At 40.6% G+C, this 18,066-nt stretch overlaps 1 protein-coding gene across 1 annotated transcript in view; it reads left to right on the top strand.

The window, feature by feature from the left end:
• si:ch211-28p3.4 (probable E3 ubiquitin-protein ligase TRIML1) overlaps positions 1–18,066 on the top strand; it is a 34,236-nt gene that overhangs the window by 2,320 nt on the left and 13,850 nt on the right. Inside the window, exons 2-4 of the mRNA XM_064993539.1 lie at positions 202–348; positions 689–916; positions 18,028–18,047. Coding sequence (XP_064849611.1) covers positions 202–348; positions 689–916; positions 18,028–18,047 — 395 coding nt within the window. The remainder of the gene's footprint in view (positions 1–201; positions 349–688; positions 917–18,027; positions 18,048–18,066) is intronic.

The following is an 18,066-nucleotide window of genomic DNA, read 5'->3' as shown; positions in this document are numbered from 1 at the left end:
GGGTATAAAAGCGTGGGTAATAATACTTATGCTGGTAAGTTGCAGTTATCCTTTTTCTGGGGAAGAGGGATAGGAGATACAGAAGGAAGGAGGACAGACAGTCATACATACAGGAGTTTGTCATGAAGGGCCATACGCAAGTAAATCCTTTGTAAATCAGTTGTTCCTCAAAAGAAAAATACACCATTGGTTTGATTAAAGTCTTCTCACTTTATATGTCTTATCTCTTTTCTGCTTTTCACTCTTTCACAGGAAACACTTGTGAAACATCAACAGCACCTACAGAGGCAAAGGGATGTTGTCGCATACAGGATGAAGAAGCTAGCAGCTAAGCAGGTTGACTTTACAGTAAGTCAATGATTGTCTGATGAATGTCTCTCGTCAGAAGCCTGAAGAACACTTGTTGGCATCCTATTCTATTTCGTTTAGATTCAGAGCTGGGGTGAGTTCCATTGCAATTCATTTCAATAAGTTTTATGGAACATTATGTCTAAGGAATAGGGAGTTTTGGGAGATGGTGAAATAGACCTACAAATGCTTTGAATTGCAGCAATGGTTTTATAGGCTTTCCAAAGATGTCATAGTCACTTGCCACTGTGAATCTGTAGCTTTAAAAATGGTATTTCCATTGCACTGCTGTCAAATGTTCTAATTATGACCATTTCACATGACCCCTCCCCCACTTCAGAAGAAGACCAATGCACTGAAGGAGAAGATTAAGAAGAAGTATGAGGACATGAAGAGGGTTCTGGATGAGGACCTGCGGATCACGCTGACCCAGCTGGACATGGAGTATCAAGCCACAGAGTGCACCATTGAGGACAGAATAGTGCGCTGCTACCACCTCAGTCAGGAACTTGACCAGGAGATAGCCCAGCTCAGCACCCAAATGGAGAAAGAGCAGACAGATGACAAGGTGAAGGCCGTCTGAACATAACATAGGGACATTCTAATTTGACTCACATGCCTGTAACTATCACATAAAGAGTGTGACAGCAAGTTATGCACACTTACTTCAAGTTTGGATTTCGCCCGTAGAAGCAGGGTTGGAGTCATTTCTGAATTCAATTGCTGATCAAATTCAATTACTGATTTAAATTCTAATTAAATAGTTCCCAGGTTGCAGAATAGGAATTTCAGTATAGGAAACAGAATATAATGACATGAATAAGCTTTCACCCTACATGAATGCCATGTCCTTAAAAACCATTTACTAATCATTAGTTACATATTTTTGTGTGGCCCTATCTAAAGTGTGGGATATTTATACTTTATAAATACTTCTTGTGTGAAGATTGTAATTTCTCACAAAAAGCTGGACATGCCATTGGTAGATCCGAGCAGTACTGGATGCTCCTTAAGGTCTCAAAATGCCCCCTAGAACATCCCAATGGTTAACCTTTTTCTGCCTGTCCGTTCGAAAATCAGAAACATGTTTCCAGTGGTTGTCACATCAATATCTCTGGGCTGCAATCATCACATTTTTCATAAAACCCCTCTTTTGATAGGTTAAATTATGCATTAATAATATATGATTGGTTTATGGGTTAAGGGGCGGGAATTAGCCTCAACACGAATATTGCTAATTTGAGGCAGCTGCCACAGGGAGGCGCTTCTTCCCCCCTTCGATTTGACTTTGGCAGCTCCATCATTCAAATTTGGACAAAAATATCAAGGTAAGAAACTGTATGTAATTCGTTTTTATGTTAGTAACAATAATATTTACATTTTAGTCTGTTTTTTCAGATTGAGTAGATGAGTCTGTGAAATGAACTTTTGATGCCTGATGAGCTAACTATCTACCAAGCCAAGTAGTAGAATCAGCTTGAATATGAGTTGACAATTTCTGAGGTAAAAGTTATTATTATATGTTCAATGACATCGATATTTTTAAGTACATGAAAAGCTTTAAGAAGCTTTATGAAATATTCTCAGATAATGGTAGCTATCTAGCTAGATTGCTAGCTAGCCACCTAACTAGTTATGATGTGCTAGCCTGTGTTGTTCAAGTAAGTCATCCAAAACAAAGCAAGGTAGCCTACTTGATGTTAATGTTTGATAACTACAAAATACAATGCATTTGTCAATGGGTGTTAGAGCTAGAAACGAACTGGCTAGTGAGTATACAGTACCTTCAGAAGTATTCAGATCCCTTGAGTCTTTCCACATTTAAGTTAGGTTACAGCCTACATGTTTAAACATTTCTAAAAATCTGTTTTCACTTTGTCACTATGAGGTGTAGATTGCCGAGGAATTAAAAATAAATCTATTTTAGAATAAGTCTGCAATGTAACAAATTGTGGAAAGTGTCAAGGTGTCTGAATACTTTCTGAAGGCACTGTATTGTGTCCCTAGCTAGCCTGCTAAAAGGGAAAGGGTTGCTGTGAAGAAAAATTGGATGAGTACATTTGAATAGCTAGTCATATCCCCATAGCATAGCCTGCTGGCTGTATATTATTAGGTGTCTGTTTATCTGTGATATGAATCCTATAAAATATTAAGCCTTCTGGCTGTTGATTCCAAGAATGAATGTAATGTTATAGCCTAAACCTAATTGTAAGCTTTGGTGGTCAGCTTGGTAACTAAATGTTCCTGGTCTAGCTGGTTTGTGACTGCTACTTACAGGCATACATTATCATATTATTTCAGTTATGGACTATCAGATATACAATTATATGGCATGTTTTCTCAAATGTTATAGTGAAAACCTTTGTACAATAACATGAAACATTGTCACCATGCGATTGTTAACTTGTGGATACAATATTCAATTTCATTGATGATTCCCTTTTTATGTACTGAAGTGTATTCTGAATATAACTGTAAGTCAATCTCACTCTATTCTTTGGAGGGGTTGTCACTGATTTATATTTTAAATGTTAATGTTCATTGTTTGTCTTTATGTTTGAGTTTTGGAAATGGACAGGGGAGACCATTACCAGCGGATATTACAGTCCCTGTCCATGAGGAGGAGGACACTGACGTCAGATGAACTACGGGTCATTGCTTCGGAATGCCTGCAGGATGAGGAGGACCATGAAGGCACGGCCTTCAGAGTGAAAAGAAGGATGTCTGTACAGAATACAACTATTTCAAAACATGCATCCTGTTCACAACAATGCACTAAAGTAGTACTGCTAAAAAAATGGCAACGCAAATAACTTTTTGTTCTGAATACAAATCCAATACTCAGTGAAGAGAATGAAGAAAATTAGATCAAGAATTCAGAGGAAGTTGAGAAGCCACCACCTGAGGCCTCTCAGCCAAGCTCTTCAACTGAAAGGTAACTATAAATTATGTGTTACTGATATGTCTTATCAGGCCTTCATACAGTGTCGTCAGAAAGTATTCACACCCCTTGACCTTTTCCACATTTTGTTGTGTTAAAGCCTGAATTGAAAAATAGCAATTAAATATTTAAAAAAATTGGTCACTGGCCTACACAATACCCCATAATGTCAAAGTGGAATTCTGTTTTTCAAAATTGTTACAATTGTAAACAAAAAGTAATGCTTAAATATCTTGTCTGTGGTTGGAGGAAAGTTACATCACACCATGGGCTGAGGATCCACCAGGGGAAAAAGGGGTGTTTGGGTAAAGTGAGACAGAGAACTCGCATTGATTACTTTCTGCGAAAGCGATCAAATCAGTCGAATGAAGCACAGCAACTGGACGCAAACCATAGTTTGCAGTGCATCAGTACCACTGTCATGGAGGACATAAACTCAAGCACCGAAGTAGCAACTGAGGTGGAACCAACAACAGGAGTGGAACTCACCCAGCCTCCCAGACCTGCAGTCGAGAGGAGACTACCAGGGCACAGACTGTATGTGAAGTGGCCTGGCGCCAATAACAAGAAGTTGTGGGAAACAGTGAATACTGACCTTACTTTGACCCTCGAGAGACTTCGAGGCACAGTGGAGAAGAAGTTGGAGAGGATGGGGGACATCATCTATGAGTACGGGACAGAAAGATTTGGAGTGGAAGAGGCAAAAGGCGGGAGAAAGGTTCCAACCCCACCAGTTTCCAGGAGGCAACAAGAAATCAAGCGCCTCGTTCAAGAAAGGCGGCAGCTTAAGAAACAGTGGAAGAAGGCCTCGGAAGTGGAAAAGGAGGGCATAGAGGCACTTCAGGCTGACATCAAAACCCGGTTGGCATCCCTCCGTAGAGCAGAGAACCTACGGAAACACAGAAGGAAGAAAGAACAAACTAGAACTCGATTCTACAAAGATCCTTTCAAGTTCCTTAAAAGTCTCTTCACAAAGGAAAAAAGTGGAGCTCTAAAAACAACAAAGAAAGACCTAGAGGAGCACCCGAGAACAACAAACGTTGACTCAAAGCGACATGAACATCTGGCCATCCCATCAGATATCCCACCCATTGAACCCCCGGAACATCATATTGAGATCAGCCCTCCAACATGGAAAGAGGTGGAAAACACAGTTCGACGGGCAAGAACAGCATCAGCCCCGAGGCCAAATGGAGTCCCGTACAAAGTGTATAAGAACGCACCAGACGTCCTGAGGTTCCTCTGGAGGCTTATGAGAACAGCTTGGCAGAAGAAGATAATACCCAAAGTGTGGCGTAGGGCAGGCAGGGTCCTGATCCCTAAGGAGAAGGATGCAGTGAACATCAGCCAATTCCGCCCAATCTCCTTATTGAATGTCGAGGGTAAAATCTTCTTTAGGGTCATTGCCCAGAGGATGGCCGAGTACCTGCAAAGGAAGGCGTACGTCGATACATCTGTACAGAAGGCAGGAATATCAGGGTTCTCTGGCTGCTTGGAACATTCCAGCATGATCTGGCACCAGATCCAAATGGCCAAGGTGGAGAAAAGGGACCTCCATGTAGTCTTCCTCGACCTCGCCAATGCATTTGGCTCTGTGCCCCATGAACTCCTGTGGTCTGCCTTCAGATTTTTCCACATACCGGACACCATCACAAACCTGGTGAAGTCGTACTTCCAGGATCTGCAGTTCTGCTTCACCACCTCAGAGTTCACCACCTCATGGCAGTGCCTGAATGTAGGTATAATGGCGGGATGTACCATTTCTCCGTTGGCATTCACAATGGCAATGGAGGTTATCATCAGATCCTCAAAATGGGTTGCTGGTGGACAGCGAGTCGACTCTGGTTTCCGCCTCCCTCCACTCAGAGCCTACATGGACGACATTACAACATTGACCACCACTGTCCCATGCACCAGGAGACTGCTCAGAAAACTCGAGGAGAACATCAGCTGGGCCCGTATGAAGATTAAACCATCCAAGTCACGCAGCATCTCGATTGTGAAGGGAGTACTCTCTGACCTGAAATTCTTCATCGGAGATGACCAAATCCCAACAGTGTCTGAGCAGCCGGTAAAAAGCCTTGGAAGGTGGTATGATGCAAGCCTGAAGGACAAAGACCAGGTGCAACAGCTGCGCAAAGACATCAGTAGTAGCCTACAGTCCATCGACAACACCCAGCTACCTGGAAAGTTAAAGGCCTGGTGTCTGCAGTTTGGTCTCCTACCCCGGGTGTTGTGGCCCTTAGCACTGTATGAGGTTCCAATCTCAACAGTGGAGAAGATGGAAAGAGGAGTCACAGGCTACTTAAAGAAGTGGCTCGGAGTTCCACGATGCCTTACCACCATAGGCCTCTATGGAGATGGTGTCCTCAAGCTGCCCCTCACCAGTCTAACAGAGGAATTCAAGTGTGCAAAAACCAGGCTCCAGATGACACTGAATGAATCTCGAGACCCAGTGGTGAGCAACAACGCGCCGACCTTGGCAACTGGGCGCAAATGGAGGCCAGGAAAAGCAGTCCAGGAGGCAACAGCAGCCCTCAGACATGCTGACATTGTGGGTCATGTTCAGCAAGGAAGAGGAGGCCTTGGGCTAACTAGCCGTGCTGCTTGGAGTAAGGCCACTGCACCAGAGCGGCGGAAGATGGTAGTGCAGGAAGTACGCCATCAGGAGGAGGCTGCAAGGAGGGCCAAGGCAGTCTCTCTTGCCAAACAGGGACAGTGGACTCGATGGGACAGTGTGGAGAAGAGGAAGATCAGCTGGAAGGATCTGTGGGCCATGGAAGCGAGGCGGTTGAGCTTTTCAATCAGAGCAACATATGACGTCCTTCCAACACCAGTTAATCTTCACCAATGGTATGGTGAAGATCCGGACTGTGCCCTCTGTTCCATGCCAGCCAACCTCAGGCACATTCTCACAGGGTGTAAAACAAGCCTCACCCAAGGACGCTACACTTGGCGTCACAACCAAGTCCTTAAAAACCTTGCGTCCGCCCTGGAGGACAAGCGAGCTGCCACCAACTCCCTACCACCCACAGCAGCATCACACTCCTTACGGACAAACTTTGTCCGCGAAGGGGTTAAACCACCGAAGAGCGGCTCTACACCATTAGAGCGAGACCAGCTGCGCTTGGCCCGCGACTGGAAAATGCTAGCTGACATTGGCCGGCAACTTGTGTTTCCTCCGGAGATCGCAACCACCACCCTAAGACCTGACATGGTGCTCTGGTCCCGTTCACTCAATAAGGTCTTCATCATTGAGCTCACAGTACCCTGGGAAAACTCAGTAGATGAGGCTTATGAGCGAAAACATCTGCGCTATGCTGATCTAGCTGCCGAAGCACGGCATCATGGCTGGAACACAGAAGTCCGACCAGTGGAGGTGGGCTGCAGAGGTTTTGTGGCAACATCTACAACCAGACTGCTTAGAGACCTGGGAATTAAGGGCCAGAGCCAGCGTTCGGCAATCAAAGCTGTATCAGAGGCGGCAGAAGGCAGCAGTCAGTGGCTCTGGATGAAGAGGAAAGACCCCAGCTGGGCCCCGAAGTGAGAGGGCCAGGAGGTATGCGGTCAACAATGCTTGACTCAGGGAGGAGGACGCCCCTGCCATGCATAGTCCCATGGGATGTTGGCTATCAACAACAAGGCAACTCCTATGACTAATTGGGAATGGGACGCAAGCGTAGGATTGATCACCCTGTCGCTGGCCGCCTTTGGGGAGGGTGTATAGTGTGAAAGGCCGAAACACCCTAGGAACCAAAGGTACACTACTGACGATGCGCTCCCCAAATTTCACCACGTTCACTGTTTATTAACTCTTGGAAGTGCTTGCACAACGGATAGTAACATCTCATCCTGTGTTCTTGGAATTTGAGACAATAAGTACTCAACACCTTTTTTCTGGCAAGCCTCAATCAGTTCAGGAGTAAAAATGTGCTTAACAAGTCACATAATAAATTGGACTCACTCTGTGTGCAATATTATTGATTTAAATTATTTTTGAATGACTACCTCATCTCTGTACCCCACACATACAATTATTGTTAAGGTCTCTCAGTCGAGCAGTGAATTTCAAACACAAAGACAAGGGAGGTTTTCCAATAGATGGGTAAAAAAAAGCAGACATTGAATATCCCTTTGTGCATGCTGGAGTTATTAATTATACTTTGAATGGTTTATCAATATACCCAGTCACTACAAAGATACAGGCATCCTTCCTAACTCAGTTGTCAGAGAGGAAGGAAACCGCTCAGGGATTTCACCATAAGGCAACGGTGACTTTAAAACAGTTACAGAGTTTAATGGCTGTGATGGGAAAAAACTTGAGGTGGATCAACAACATTGTAGTTACTCCACAATTCTAACCTAATTGACAGAGTGAAAAGAAGGAAGTCTGTACAGAATACAACTATTTCAAAGCATGCATCCTGTTTACAACAATGCACTAAAGTAGTACTGCTAAAAAAATGGCAATGCAAATAACTTTTTGTTTTGAATACAAATGGTTATGTTTGGGGCAAATCCAATACAACACATTACTGAGTGCCATATTTCCAAGCTTAGTAGTGGCTACACCATATTATAGGCATGCTTGTAATTATTAAGGACTGGGGAGTAAAACAAGAAACGGAATGGGTAAAGCACAGGTAAAATTCTATAGGAAAACTTGGTTCAGTCTGTGTTTCACCACACTGGTAAATGAAGGCACCTTTCAGCAGGACAATAACTTAAAAAACAAGGCCAAATCTACACTGCATTTGCTTTCCAAGAAGACAGTGCATGTTCCTGAGTGGCTGAGTTACAGTTTGGAATTAAATCCAGTTGAAAATCTATGGCAAGACCTGCAAGTGATTGCCTAGCAATGATGAACAACCAATTTTAAGAATTATTAAAATAATAAATGGGCAAATGTTGCACAATCAAGGTTTGGAAAGCTCTTAGAGACTTACCCAGAAGGACTCGCAGCTGTAATCGCTGCCAAAGATCAACTCAAACTGGACCCTAAACTCATTGAGATGGAGAGGGCGCATAGGAATGGCACGTTCTTCCCGATGGACTGCCCAGTTCTATAGTGGTGAAACTGCTCAGGTTCCGAGACAAGGAGATTTTCAGGAGAGTCAAGTGTCTGAAGGGAACCAAAATTCTTCATCAATGAAGACTTTCCCAAAATGTGTTCCTTCAAACGAAAGAAACTGCTGCCATAATGAAAAAAGGCAACATTGCATACCTGAAGTATGATTTGCTGTGGATAAAATATTTACAGCCTTTCGTGGTGCAGTGGTCTAAGGCACTGCAGCTCAGTGCTAGTGGTGTCACTGATTCCAGGAGGTATTACAACCGGCTGTGATTGGGAGTCCCATTGGGCGGCGCACAATTGGCCCAGCGTTGTCCGGGTTAGGGTTTGCCATCTTTTTAGATTAATCCAAAGCCTATGGCACGGTTAATTTAAATTGCATTATTACATTTTTCATGATTATACATATAATTGCTTATATAGTTATGTTTTTGATAGAGAACAACTTGTTCATGCAAATGGCTGTGCATCTACCAGGTCCAAGATATCCTGTGGTGTGCCACAAGGTTTGATAATTGGACCTTTGTTATTCCTAATCTATATCAATGACCTTGCTGCTGTGTCTTCTACCGTATTTCACATTCTCTTTGCTGATGATACTAATTTGATTTTATCACACAATAATTAGGATTAACTAATTAATGAAACCACCTCAGGTATGGCCAAATGTTTTAATGGTTCAAGATAAACAAATCCTCTTTAAATATAAAAAAAATGCATGTTTATTGTATTCACTAGTAAGAATAAGGAATATTGTGAAGAAAGAGACTGAATCTCAGTTGGTGGGAATGAAATGTATCAAGTCACGTCCACTAGATTCCTCTGAGTTCTAATTGATGAAAAGTTGTCCTGGAAAGATCATATTCAATTTGTCTGTAGCAAAGTGATGAAAACTGTTGGTATTATCAGAAAGATTAGTAGTGGTTTGGTTAATCAGACTTGCTACCTAACTCTAAACTATAGCTTAATTTACCCATCTCATTTACTGTAATATTGTCTGGGCCAGTACCTACTGTATGCGTCCTACCTACACAAATTACTCATCATGCAAAGTATGCACTACAAATACTAATACCTCCCAGACAGTTAACCTAAAACCTTCAATGGATTCTTCCAGGTAATTCTGAAATCCATCTATATAACCTTCACCCTCCCAACTGCCGCACCTCACATAGTCAATTCTCTATCAGATACAAAGGTACTATACTCTGGAATTCTTATCTTCACATTACAAAAACCTCATCATCCCTCAATAACTTCAAGCAAAGACTGGGGGTTAGCCTGATGAACCTGATGAACCAAACTACCCAATAATCTCCTCCATGTAGCCTAACTCTCACACTCACACACACACATGCACACACAAATGATCAAACATGTTTTTTCTTGAATACTGAGTATATCATATGCTTTATTTAACTGATCGAACAAACTTTAATAATTTATTTTAACTTACATTTGTTGGTGGTTTTCATATAAGCCCTTTTGGGCTTCCAACCTCTCCTACACACAACATTTTTTACAATTTGCCCCAAAGTGTTGAATCAAGTGTTGTTTTTTGTACCAGTTCATAAACCATGTGCCATGGAATTGGTGCATCGAAAATCTCCTCCCATTTATTTTGCAACCTGTATGGCGCAGCTGTCAATATTTTTGTCCTTAGATGAAACTGGTATATTTTTCTATTTATGACAGTTCCTTTCAGCCGATTTGTATCTTTAACATGTGGCAGGCAAACAACTTCCCTACCCTCTCCCTTTTCCACTTGCCTCCTCCATATGTGGTAGTGCTGCAATCAGTTGGTTGTAAGTTTGGATTGAGCAGATATTCCCATATATTTTCGCTAACTGTGTGTGTGATATAACTCCTCCATTTGTATTTATATCATCATTAATAAATCTAATACAATTGTACTTTTTGTAACATGAAGTATGTTTTTTTTATTAATCAGTATATTTGTGTTTAACCATAACACTTGTTGAAATCTTTTCTGGAGGATGAAACTGAAATTGTAACCAGCTTTGCATGGCTTGTTTAAGAAAGGGCAATACTTTCAACAAAATTTCATTCTCAATTAGTCGGAAATGAGAAGTTGTAATCTGTATGAAGGCAAAAGGCCATTTTTGATTGAAGAATGGGCCTTAATAATCTACTGGAGAACCATTTGGGGTTTAAGTATAATGTATGTATGAGTGAAGTGTTTAGAGAGAGGTGTAAAGCTTTAATATTAAATAATTTTAGTCCCCCAAACTCATATTTAATTCAAAATAGGCACATTTAATTTTTTCTGGCTTAGCATTCCAAATAAAATAAAATATTTTTTGCTCATATGATTTTAAAAACTCCATCTGGAGTAGTGCCATTAGTAAGTAAGTAAACTGTGATAGGACCAAAGAGTTAATCAATGTAATTTTTCCAAAAATAGACAAGTATTTACCCCTATTTACCCCTCCGTGATTTTTTTATGACCCAATACGTAATATTGTACACTTGTCATAATTAGGTTTTAAGAAAAGTGATCAAGATCTTTTATGAGACTACGCAGGGTTCCAGATTGTGGACTTAAGAAAAAATTAGTCATCGGCATACATTGACACTTCTGTTTTTATCCCCTGGATTTCTAACCCCTTGATGTTCTTGTTGGATCTAATTTTAATATCTAGCATTTCAATGGCCATAATAAACAGATATGGAGTCAACAGACAGCCTTGTTGTACTCTTAAAAGCTCAATACTTTCTGAGTAACTTGAGTGTGCATAACTATTCCCCCCCCCAAAAGTCAATATTTTGTAGATCCACCTTTTGCATCAATTACAGCTGCAAGTCTCTTGGGGAATGTCTCTATAAGCTTGGCACATCTAGCCACTGGGATTTTTGCCCATTCTTCAACGCAAAACTGCTCCAGCTTCTTCAAGTTGGATGGGTTCTGCTGGTGTACAGCAATCTTTAAGTCATACCACATATTCTCAATTGGATTGAGGTCTTGGCTTTGACTAGGCCATTCCAAGACATTTAAATGTTTCCCCTTAAACCACTCAAGTTTGCTTTAGCAATATGTTTAGGATTATTGTACTGCTGGGAGGTGAACCTCTTTCCCAGTCTCAAATCTCTGGAAGACAAACAGGTTTGTCTCAAGACTTTCCCTGTTTTTAGTGTCACCCATCATTCCTTCAATTCTGACCAGTTTCTCAGTCCCTGCCGATGGAAAAACATCCCCACAGCATGATGCTGCCACCACCATGCTTCACCTTTCACTTTGGTGATAATGTTCTCGGGGTGATGAGAGTTGTTGGGTTTGTGCCAGACATAGCCTTTTCCTTGATGGCCAAAAAGCTAAATTTTTGTCTCATCTGATCAGAGTAACTTTTTCCATATGTTTGGGGAGTCTCCCAAATGCCTTTTGGCGAACACCAGACATGTTTGCTTATTACTTTCTTTAACCTTTTGTAACTAGGGGGAAGTATTTTCATTTTTGGATAAAAAACGTTCCCGTTTTAAACGGGATATTTTGTCACGACAAAATGCTCGACTATGCATATAATTGACAGCTTTGGATAGAAAACACACTAACGTTTCCAAAACTGCAAAGATATTGTCTGTGAGTGCAACAGAATTGATGTTACAGGCGAAACCCAGATAAAAATCCAATCAGGAAGTGCCCCATATTTTGAAAGCGCTGCATGCCAATGACTCCTTATATGGCTGTGAATGGGCTACGAATGATCTTACACTTTCTACGTATTCCCCAAGGTGTCTACAGCATTGTGACGTCTTTTGACGCATTTATGTTGAAGAATAGCCGTAAGGGACCACAATGAGCAAGTGGTCACATGATGCGTAAAGTACAGAAGTAGCCATTATTCCAATCGCTTCTAATGAGAAACCAATTGTCCCGGTGGATATATTATCGAATCGATATATGAAAAACACCTTGAGGATTGATTATAAACAACGTTTGCCATGTTTCTGTCGATATTATGGAGCTAATTCGGAAAAAAGTTCAGCGTTGTAGTGACCGCATTTTCCCGTCGATTTCTCAGCCAAACGTGAAGAACAAACGGAGCTATTTCACCAACAAAAATAATATTTTTGCAAAAAAGGAACATTTTCTATCTAACTGGGAGTCTCGTGAGTGAAAACATCTGAAGTTCTTCAAAAGTAAATTATTTAATTTGATTGCTTTTCTTATTTTTGTGAAAATGTTGCCTGCTGCGAGCAGGGCATTATGCTATGCTAGGCTATGATAAACTTACACAAATGCTTGTCTAGTGTTGGCTGTAAAGCATATTTTGAAAATCTGAGATGACTGTGTGATTAACAAAAGGCTAAGCTGTGTCTCAATATATTTCATTTGTGATTTTCATGAATAGGAAAATGTTCTTTATTTATGTCTGCTGCGTTATGCTAATTAGTTTCAGGCGATGATTACGCTCCCGGATACGAGATGGTTAGTATCAAGAAGTTAAGCAATGGCATTTTGTCTGGACACTCTTCTGTAAAGCCCAGCTCTGTGGAGTGTATGGCTTAAAGTGGTTCCATGGACAGACACTCCAATCTCCACTGTGGAGTTTTGCAGCTCCTTCAGGGTTATCTTTGGTCTCTTTGTTGCCTCTCTTATTAATGCCTTCCTTGCCTGGTCCGTGTATTTTGGTGGGCGGCCCTCTCTTGGCAGGTTTGTTGTGGTGCCATATTCTTTCATTTTTTAAAATATTGGATTAACGGTGCTCTATGGGATGTTCAAAGTTTCTGATATTTTTTATAACCCAACCCTGATCTGTACTTCTCCACAACTTTGTCCCTGACCTGTTTGGAGAGCTCCTGTTTGGAGAGATCTTATTTAGGGGCTTCATAGCAAAGGGGGGTGAATACATATGCATGCACCACTTTTCCGTTTTTTATTTTTTACTTTTATTTTTTGAAACAAGTTAGTTTTTTCATTTCACTTCACCAATTTGGACTATTTTGTATATGTCCATTACATGAAATCCAAATAAAAGTCTATTTAAATTACAGGTTGTAATGCAACAAAAAAGGAAAAACGTGAAGTTCGATGAATGCTTTTGCAAGGTACTGGTTTTTACATCTGGGGTTGCTGTACATACAGTTTAAGTCAAAAGTTTACAGACACCTTAAAATTTCTTGTGCATGACACAAGTAATATTTCCAACAATTGTTTACAGACAGATTATTCTACTGTATCTCAATTCCAGTGGGTCAGAAGTTTACAAACACTAAGTTGACTGTACCTTTAAACAGCTTGGAAAATTCCAGAAAATGATGTCATGGCTTTAGAAGCTTCTGAAATGCTAATTATCATACTTTGAGTCAATTTGAGGTTTACCTGTGGATGTATTTCAAGGCCTACCTTCAAACTCAGTGCCTCTTTGCTTAACATCATAGGAAAATCAAAAGAAATCAGCCAAGACCTCAGAAAAAGATTTGTAGACCTCCACAGGTTTGGTTCATCCTTGGGAGCAAATTCCAAATGCCTGAAGGTGCCAAGTTCATCTGAACAAACAATCGTACGCAAGTATTAACTCCATGGGACCACGCAGCCGTCATACCGCTCAGGAAGGATACTTGTTCTGTCTCCTAGAAATGAACGTACTTTGGTGCGAAAAGTGCAAATCAATCCCAGAACAACAGCAAAGGATCTTGTGAAGATGCTGGAGGAAACAGATACAAAAGTATCTATATTCACAGTAAAACGAATCCTATATCATCATAACCTAAAAGGCCGCTCAGCAAGATAGAACCCACTGCTCCACAATCGTCATAAAAAATCCAGACTACGGTTTGCAACTGCACATGGGGACAAAGATTGTACTTTTTGGAGAAATGTCCTCTGATCTGATGAAACAAAAATGTAACTGTTTGGCCGTAATGACCATCATTATGTTTGGAGGAGAAAGTGGAGGGTTGCACGCCGAAGAACACCATCCCAACCGTGAAGCATGAGGGTGGCAGCATCATGTTGTGAGAGTGATTTCCTGCAGGAGGGACTGGTGCACTTCACAAAATAGAATTATGAAAAATGATGGTTTATTGAAGCAACATCTCAGACATCAGTCAGGAAGTTAAAGCTTGGTCACATATTGGACTTCCAAATGGACAATGACCCCAAGCATACTTCCAAAGTTGTGGAAAAATGGCTTAAGGACAATAATGTCAAGGTATTGGAGTGGCCATCACAAAGCCCTGACCACAATCCTATAGAACATTTTTGGGCAGAACTGAAAAAGCGTCTGCGAGCAAGGAGGCCTACAACCCTGACTCAGTTACATCAGCTCTGTCAGGAGGAATGGGCCAAAATTCACCCAATTTATTGTGCGAAGCTTGTGGAAGGCTACCCTAACCTGAAACGTTTGACCCAAGTTAACCAATTTAAAGGCAATGCTACCAAATACTAATTAAGTGTACGTAAACTTCTGACCCACTGGGGGAAAAAAGCTGCAATAAATAATTCTCTCTACTATTATTCTGACATTTCACATTCTTAAAATAAAGTGGTGATCCTAACTGACCTTAGACAGGGAATTTTTACTCTGATTAAATGTCATTAATTGTATTACATTTATTTGGTAAAGATGTATGTAAACTTCCAACTCCAAATATATCTCACTTGGTCAGGGCTTTTCAACATCCATATACCCACTAGTTCTAATGTATCCATGATCTTTCATATCTTCTTAAGTGCTTGAGGGTGATAGTTTGTGGAATGATTTCCTTCACGATCTATTGAGGTACTTTATTATAATCTCCCACCATAATAATTGATTCTTTCATTGCTTGTGATCTCAATAGATTATTTTATATATTTTCGAAAAAGTGTGGATCATCATTATTTTGCCCATATTGATTAATTAGCTAGATCTGTTTTTGGTCCAATAGCATATTTAAAGTAATCCATCTTCCTTGCGGATCTGTTTGCACAGTTTGCACAATCGGATCAAAATTTGCATTATTGAGTAAAATACCCCTCTTGAGTTTCTTTGCCCGTGACAAAAATATAGTTCTCCTTCCCAGTCCTTTTTCCACCCATCCTCATCTATATTTGTAGAATGAGTTTCCTGTAAACAATAGATATTATATTATTTTTATTTTAACCATGTAAAAATGTATATTTTTTATGATCTGCCAATGCTAAGCAATTATATCTTGCTATACTTACTTTCCCACTTACCATAATGATACCCAAGTTTCAATTAAACTTACCACAACCAATGTTTGTAAACTTACCATTAAAAAGCACCACGATGATTAAGTGTCCATATAACTTTAATATAATAACTTGCACTGTTAAGCATACTGTATCTGCAACTTTGTAAACCTCCAATTGTCCTAATATTCCACCCACTAAAACCTCCCCCCATATCTAGGTCTGTTGTCACTAAGACCATCAGACCATCTCCCTGACTCATGATGCACCTTTGCGTCCTAAGGCAAACCCTTGGCCACCAATTGGCGTTGGCCAGAGAGAAATATGGGCAGTCCTTTGATAACATAAATATCTATGAGGATGCTTAAAAGGACAAACCAAATACCATGGAAAACAGTCAGAAAAAAATAAATAGTCCTTCCGGAACCAATTTGGCCAGATCCAGTACCTCTCTTGGCATGAATGTTTTTTCTCTCACTTTTTGCAATGTAAACATTTTAATAAAATAGATAATTTCAGTTTCTTCTTCGTTAATTCTCCTGCCCCCCAAAAAACACAATGTGAAAAAGTAGATTTTCATTACAGACCTGATAGTCCAAGAGTTGATTCGGGTTGGGCCGGCCCGGGATTATGGTTTGCTCAACATTGTAACCTACAGTATATTTGAGACAAGCCGGCACTGTGTGAGAAGCGCACCTGTTTCTCTCACAGAACTAGAAGATTAACTTTTTATGATCTTTCTCCGTTTCTCTGCTCTGATAGCCATGAGCCTGCAACTCTCATCTCTCCAGTGTTACACTTCGTAATCTATTCCCTTATAGAATCATAGCCGTGCGAATGGTTCTGGAGGAGCTGCATCACCCCTAATAAATTTGCTAAAGTTATAGAATTAGTGCTATCTGTTCAGAAAGAAATGAAATACTTTAGAATAGCCTACTACACCTATAATTTACCCACAGAGGATCAATCTCTTATTTAAAAAAAAATAAAAAATCTGTCTCTTAACCCCTGACATCCAAGTGTTTCAAAACTCCTTAAAGTTGGTGGCAGCTCAGTTGCTGTCACGACTTCCGCCAAAGTTGGCTCCCCTGCCTGTTCGGGAGGCGCTCGGAGGTCGTTGTCACCAGCCTACCAGCCGCCACCGATCCCTTTTTCCGTTGTCTGTTTGTTTTGTCTTATTAGTTTCACCTGTGTCCTATTGTATGTGCTTAATGGGCTTCCTTATTTAAAGTATGTGTACCCTTCCTTGTTTTGTGCAGGATTGTATTCATGTTAAGTGTGTGTGTTAGGTAGAGGAAATATATTTCTGGACCTGGCACCCTGTGTTGTGGGTGGTCCACATTATTGTCCGCGCCCTGTGTTTTGGGCTTGTTATTTTTTGTGCCACATTAACGTGAACCTTTTCCAGTGGAACTCTCTGCGCCTGATTCCTTCCTCACCCACCTAGTCCCGCGTAACAGTTGCCACCAACGTGGTGTTTACAAAACACTTCATTTTAACAATGAATTCGCACACAATACAGAGGATGTTTAAGAATATACAGTATATTGAACAAAAGTGACCTTTCTACCAAAACCAAAGTGTGCAGTGACTTAGAGTAGTCTAATCTCGGGTAACCCAGAATTAAAATATTGCATATTTTGGTCAGCTGTGTGATTAAATTTTGGGTCGAAAGGTGTTAGAAATTGGGAGTTCCGGTTTGCGAAGTCTTCACCCTCAGCTCTTCCTCATGTCCTTGCAACAGTTATTTCAAAACAGTTTTTGTGAATAAAATGTACTATATGTTCCCTTTAACATCCAGTTTTGTGTGCTTATTCTTTTAACATTGATACATTTTAGGCTATTTTGAGATCTTAAAGTACATCAGGTACTGCTGGAAAGTCTACCAATGGCATATGCATCTTTTTGTGAGAAATAAAACTGGTCACTGAAAATATTTATAAAGTATTAATAAAGGATAAATAGCCCACACTTTTGATGAGGCAACGCAAAAAGATTTAAATTAATGATGAATGGAGTAATGATTAAGATATTATAAAGTGCTACCAAATATTGTTTCTAAAAAGTACTTACAAAAATCTGTAGTTAATAAATGATTCCAGTGGTTGATGTTCATGCTGAAGTTAAATGTGGGCCCTTATGCTTTGTCATCATTGTTAGTGAATAAGTGTAAATGTCTGGAAAATCACAAGCTATATAATGGGAAATGACATATATATTAGCGAATGCTACCAAAATGGGGACCTAAAGCTAGCTGACAACCTAGCTAAAGGATGGCAGTAGTGGCGGATGTTGCTGTGTGCTCATTGAATGGCAAGGCAAGGGAAGCACATATCATGTTTTAAATGTCCTTCTTACAGGTGGGAGCTAGCATTGCGGTAGAATTGGGAACCAGCATGGATCCTATTTGGTAGATTTGATTGAATCTGGATGCAATTAACCAATATAACTTTCAGATTGATAACGATTTGATCTCTGGCCTCTAACTGCTTTGTAATCTCCATACAGGATGCGGAAACGGAGAGAAGGTATGTATCAGGAAACAAT

This window comes from Oncorhynchus masou, chromosome 18 (assembly GCF_036934945.1).
Source record: "Oncorhynchus masou masou isolate Uvic2021 chromosome 18, UVic_Omas_1.1, whole genome shotgun sequence".
Taxonomy (NCBI): domain Eukaryota; kingdom Metazoa; phylum Chordata; class Actinopteri; order Salmoniformes; family Salmonidae; genus Oncorhynchus; species Oncorhynchus masou.
The sequence above is the reverse complement of the archived record's forward strand: the minus strand, read 5'-3'. Positions and strand labels throughout refer to the sequence as shown.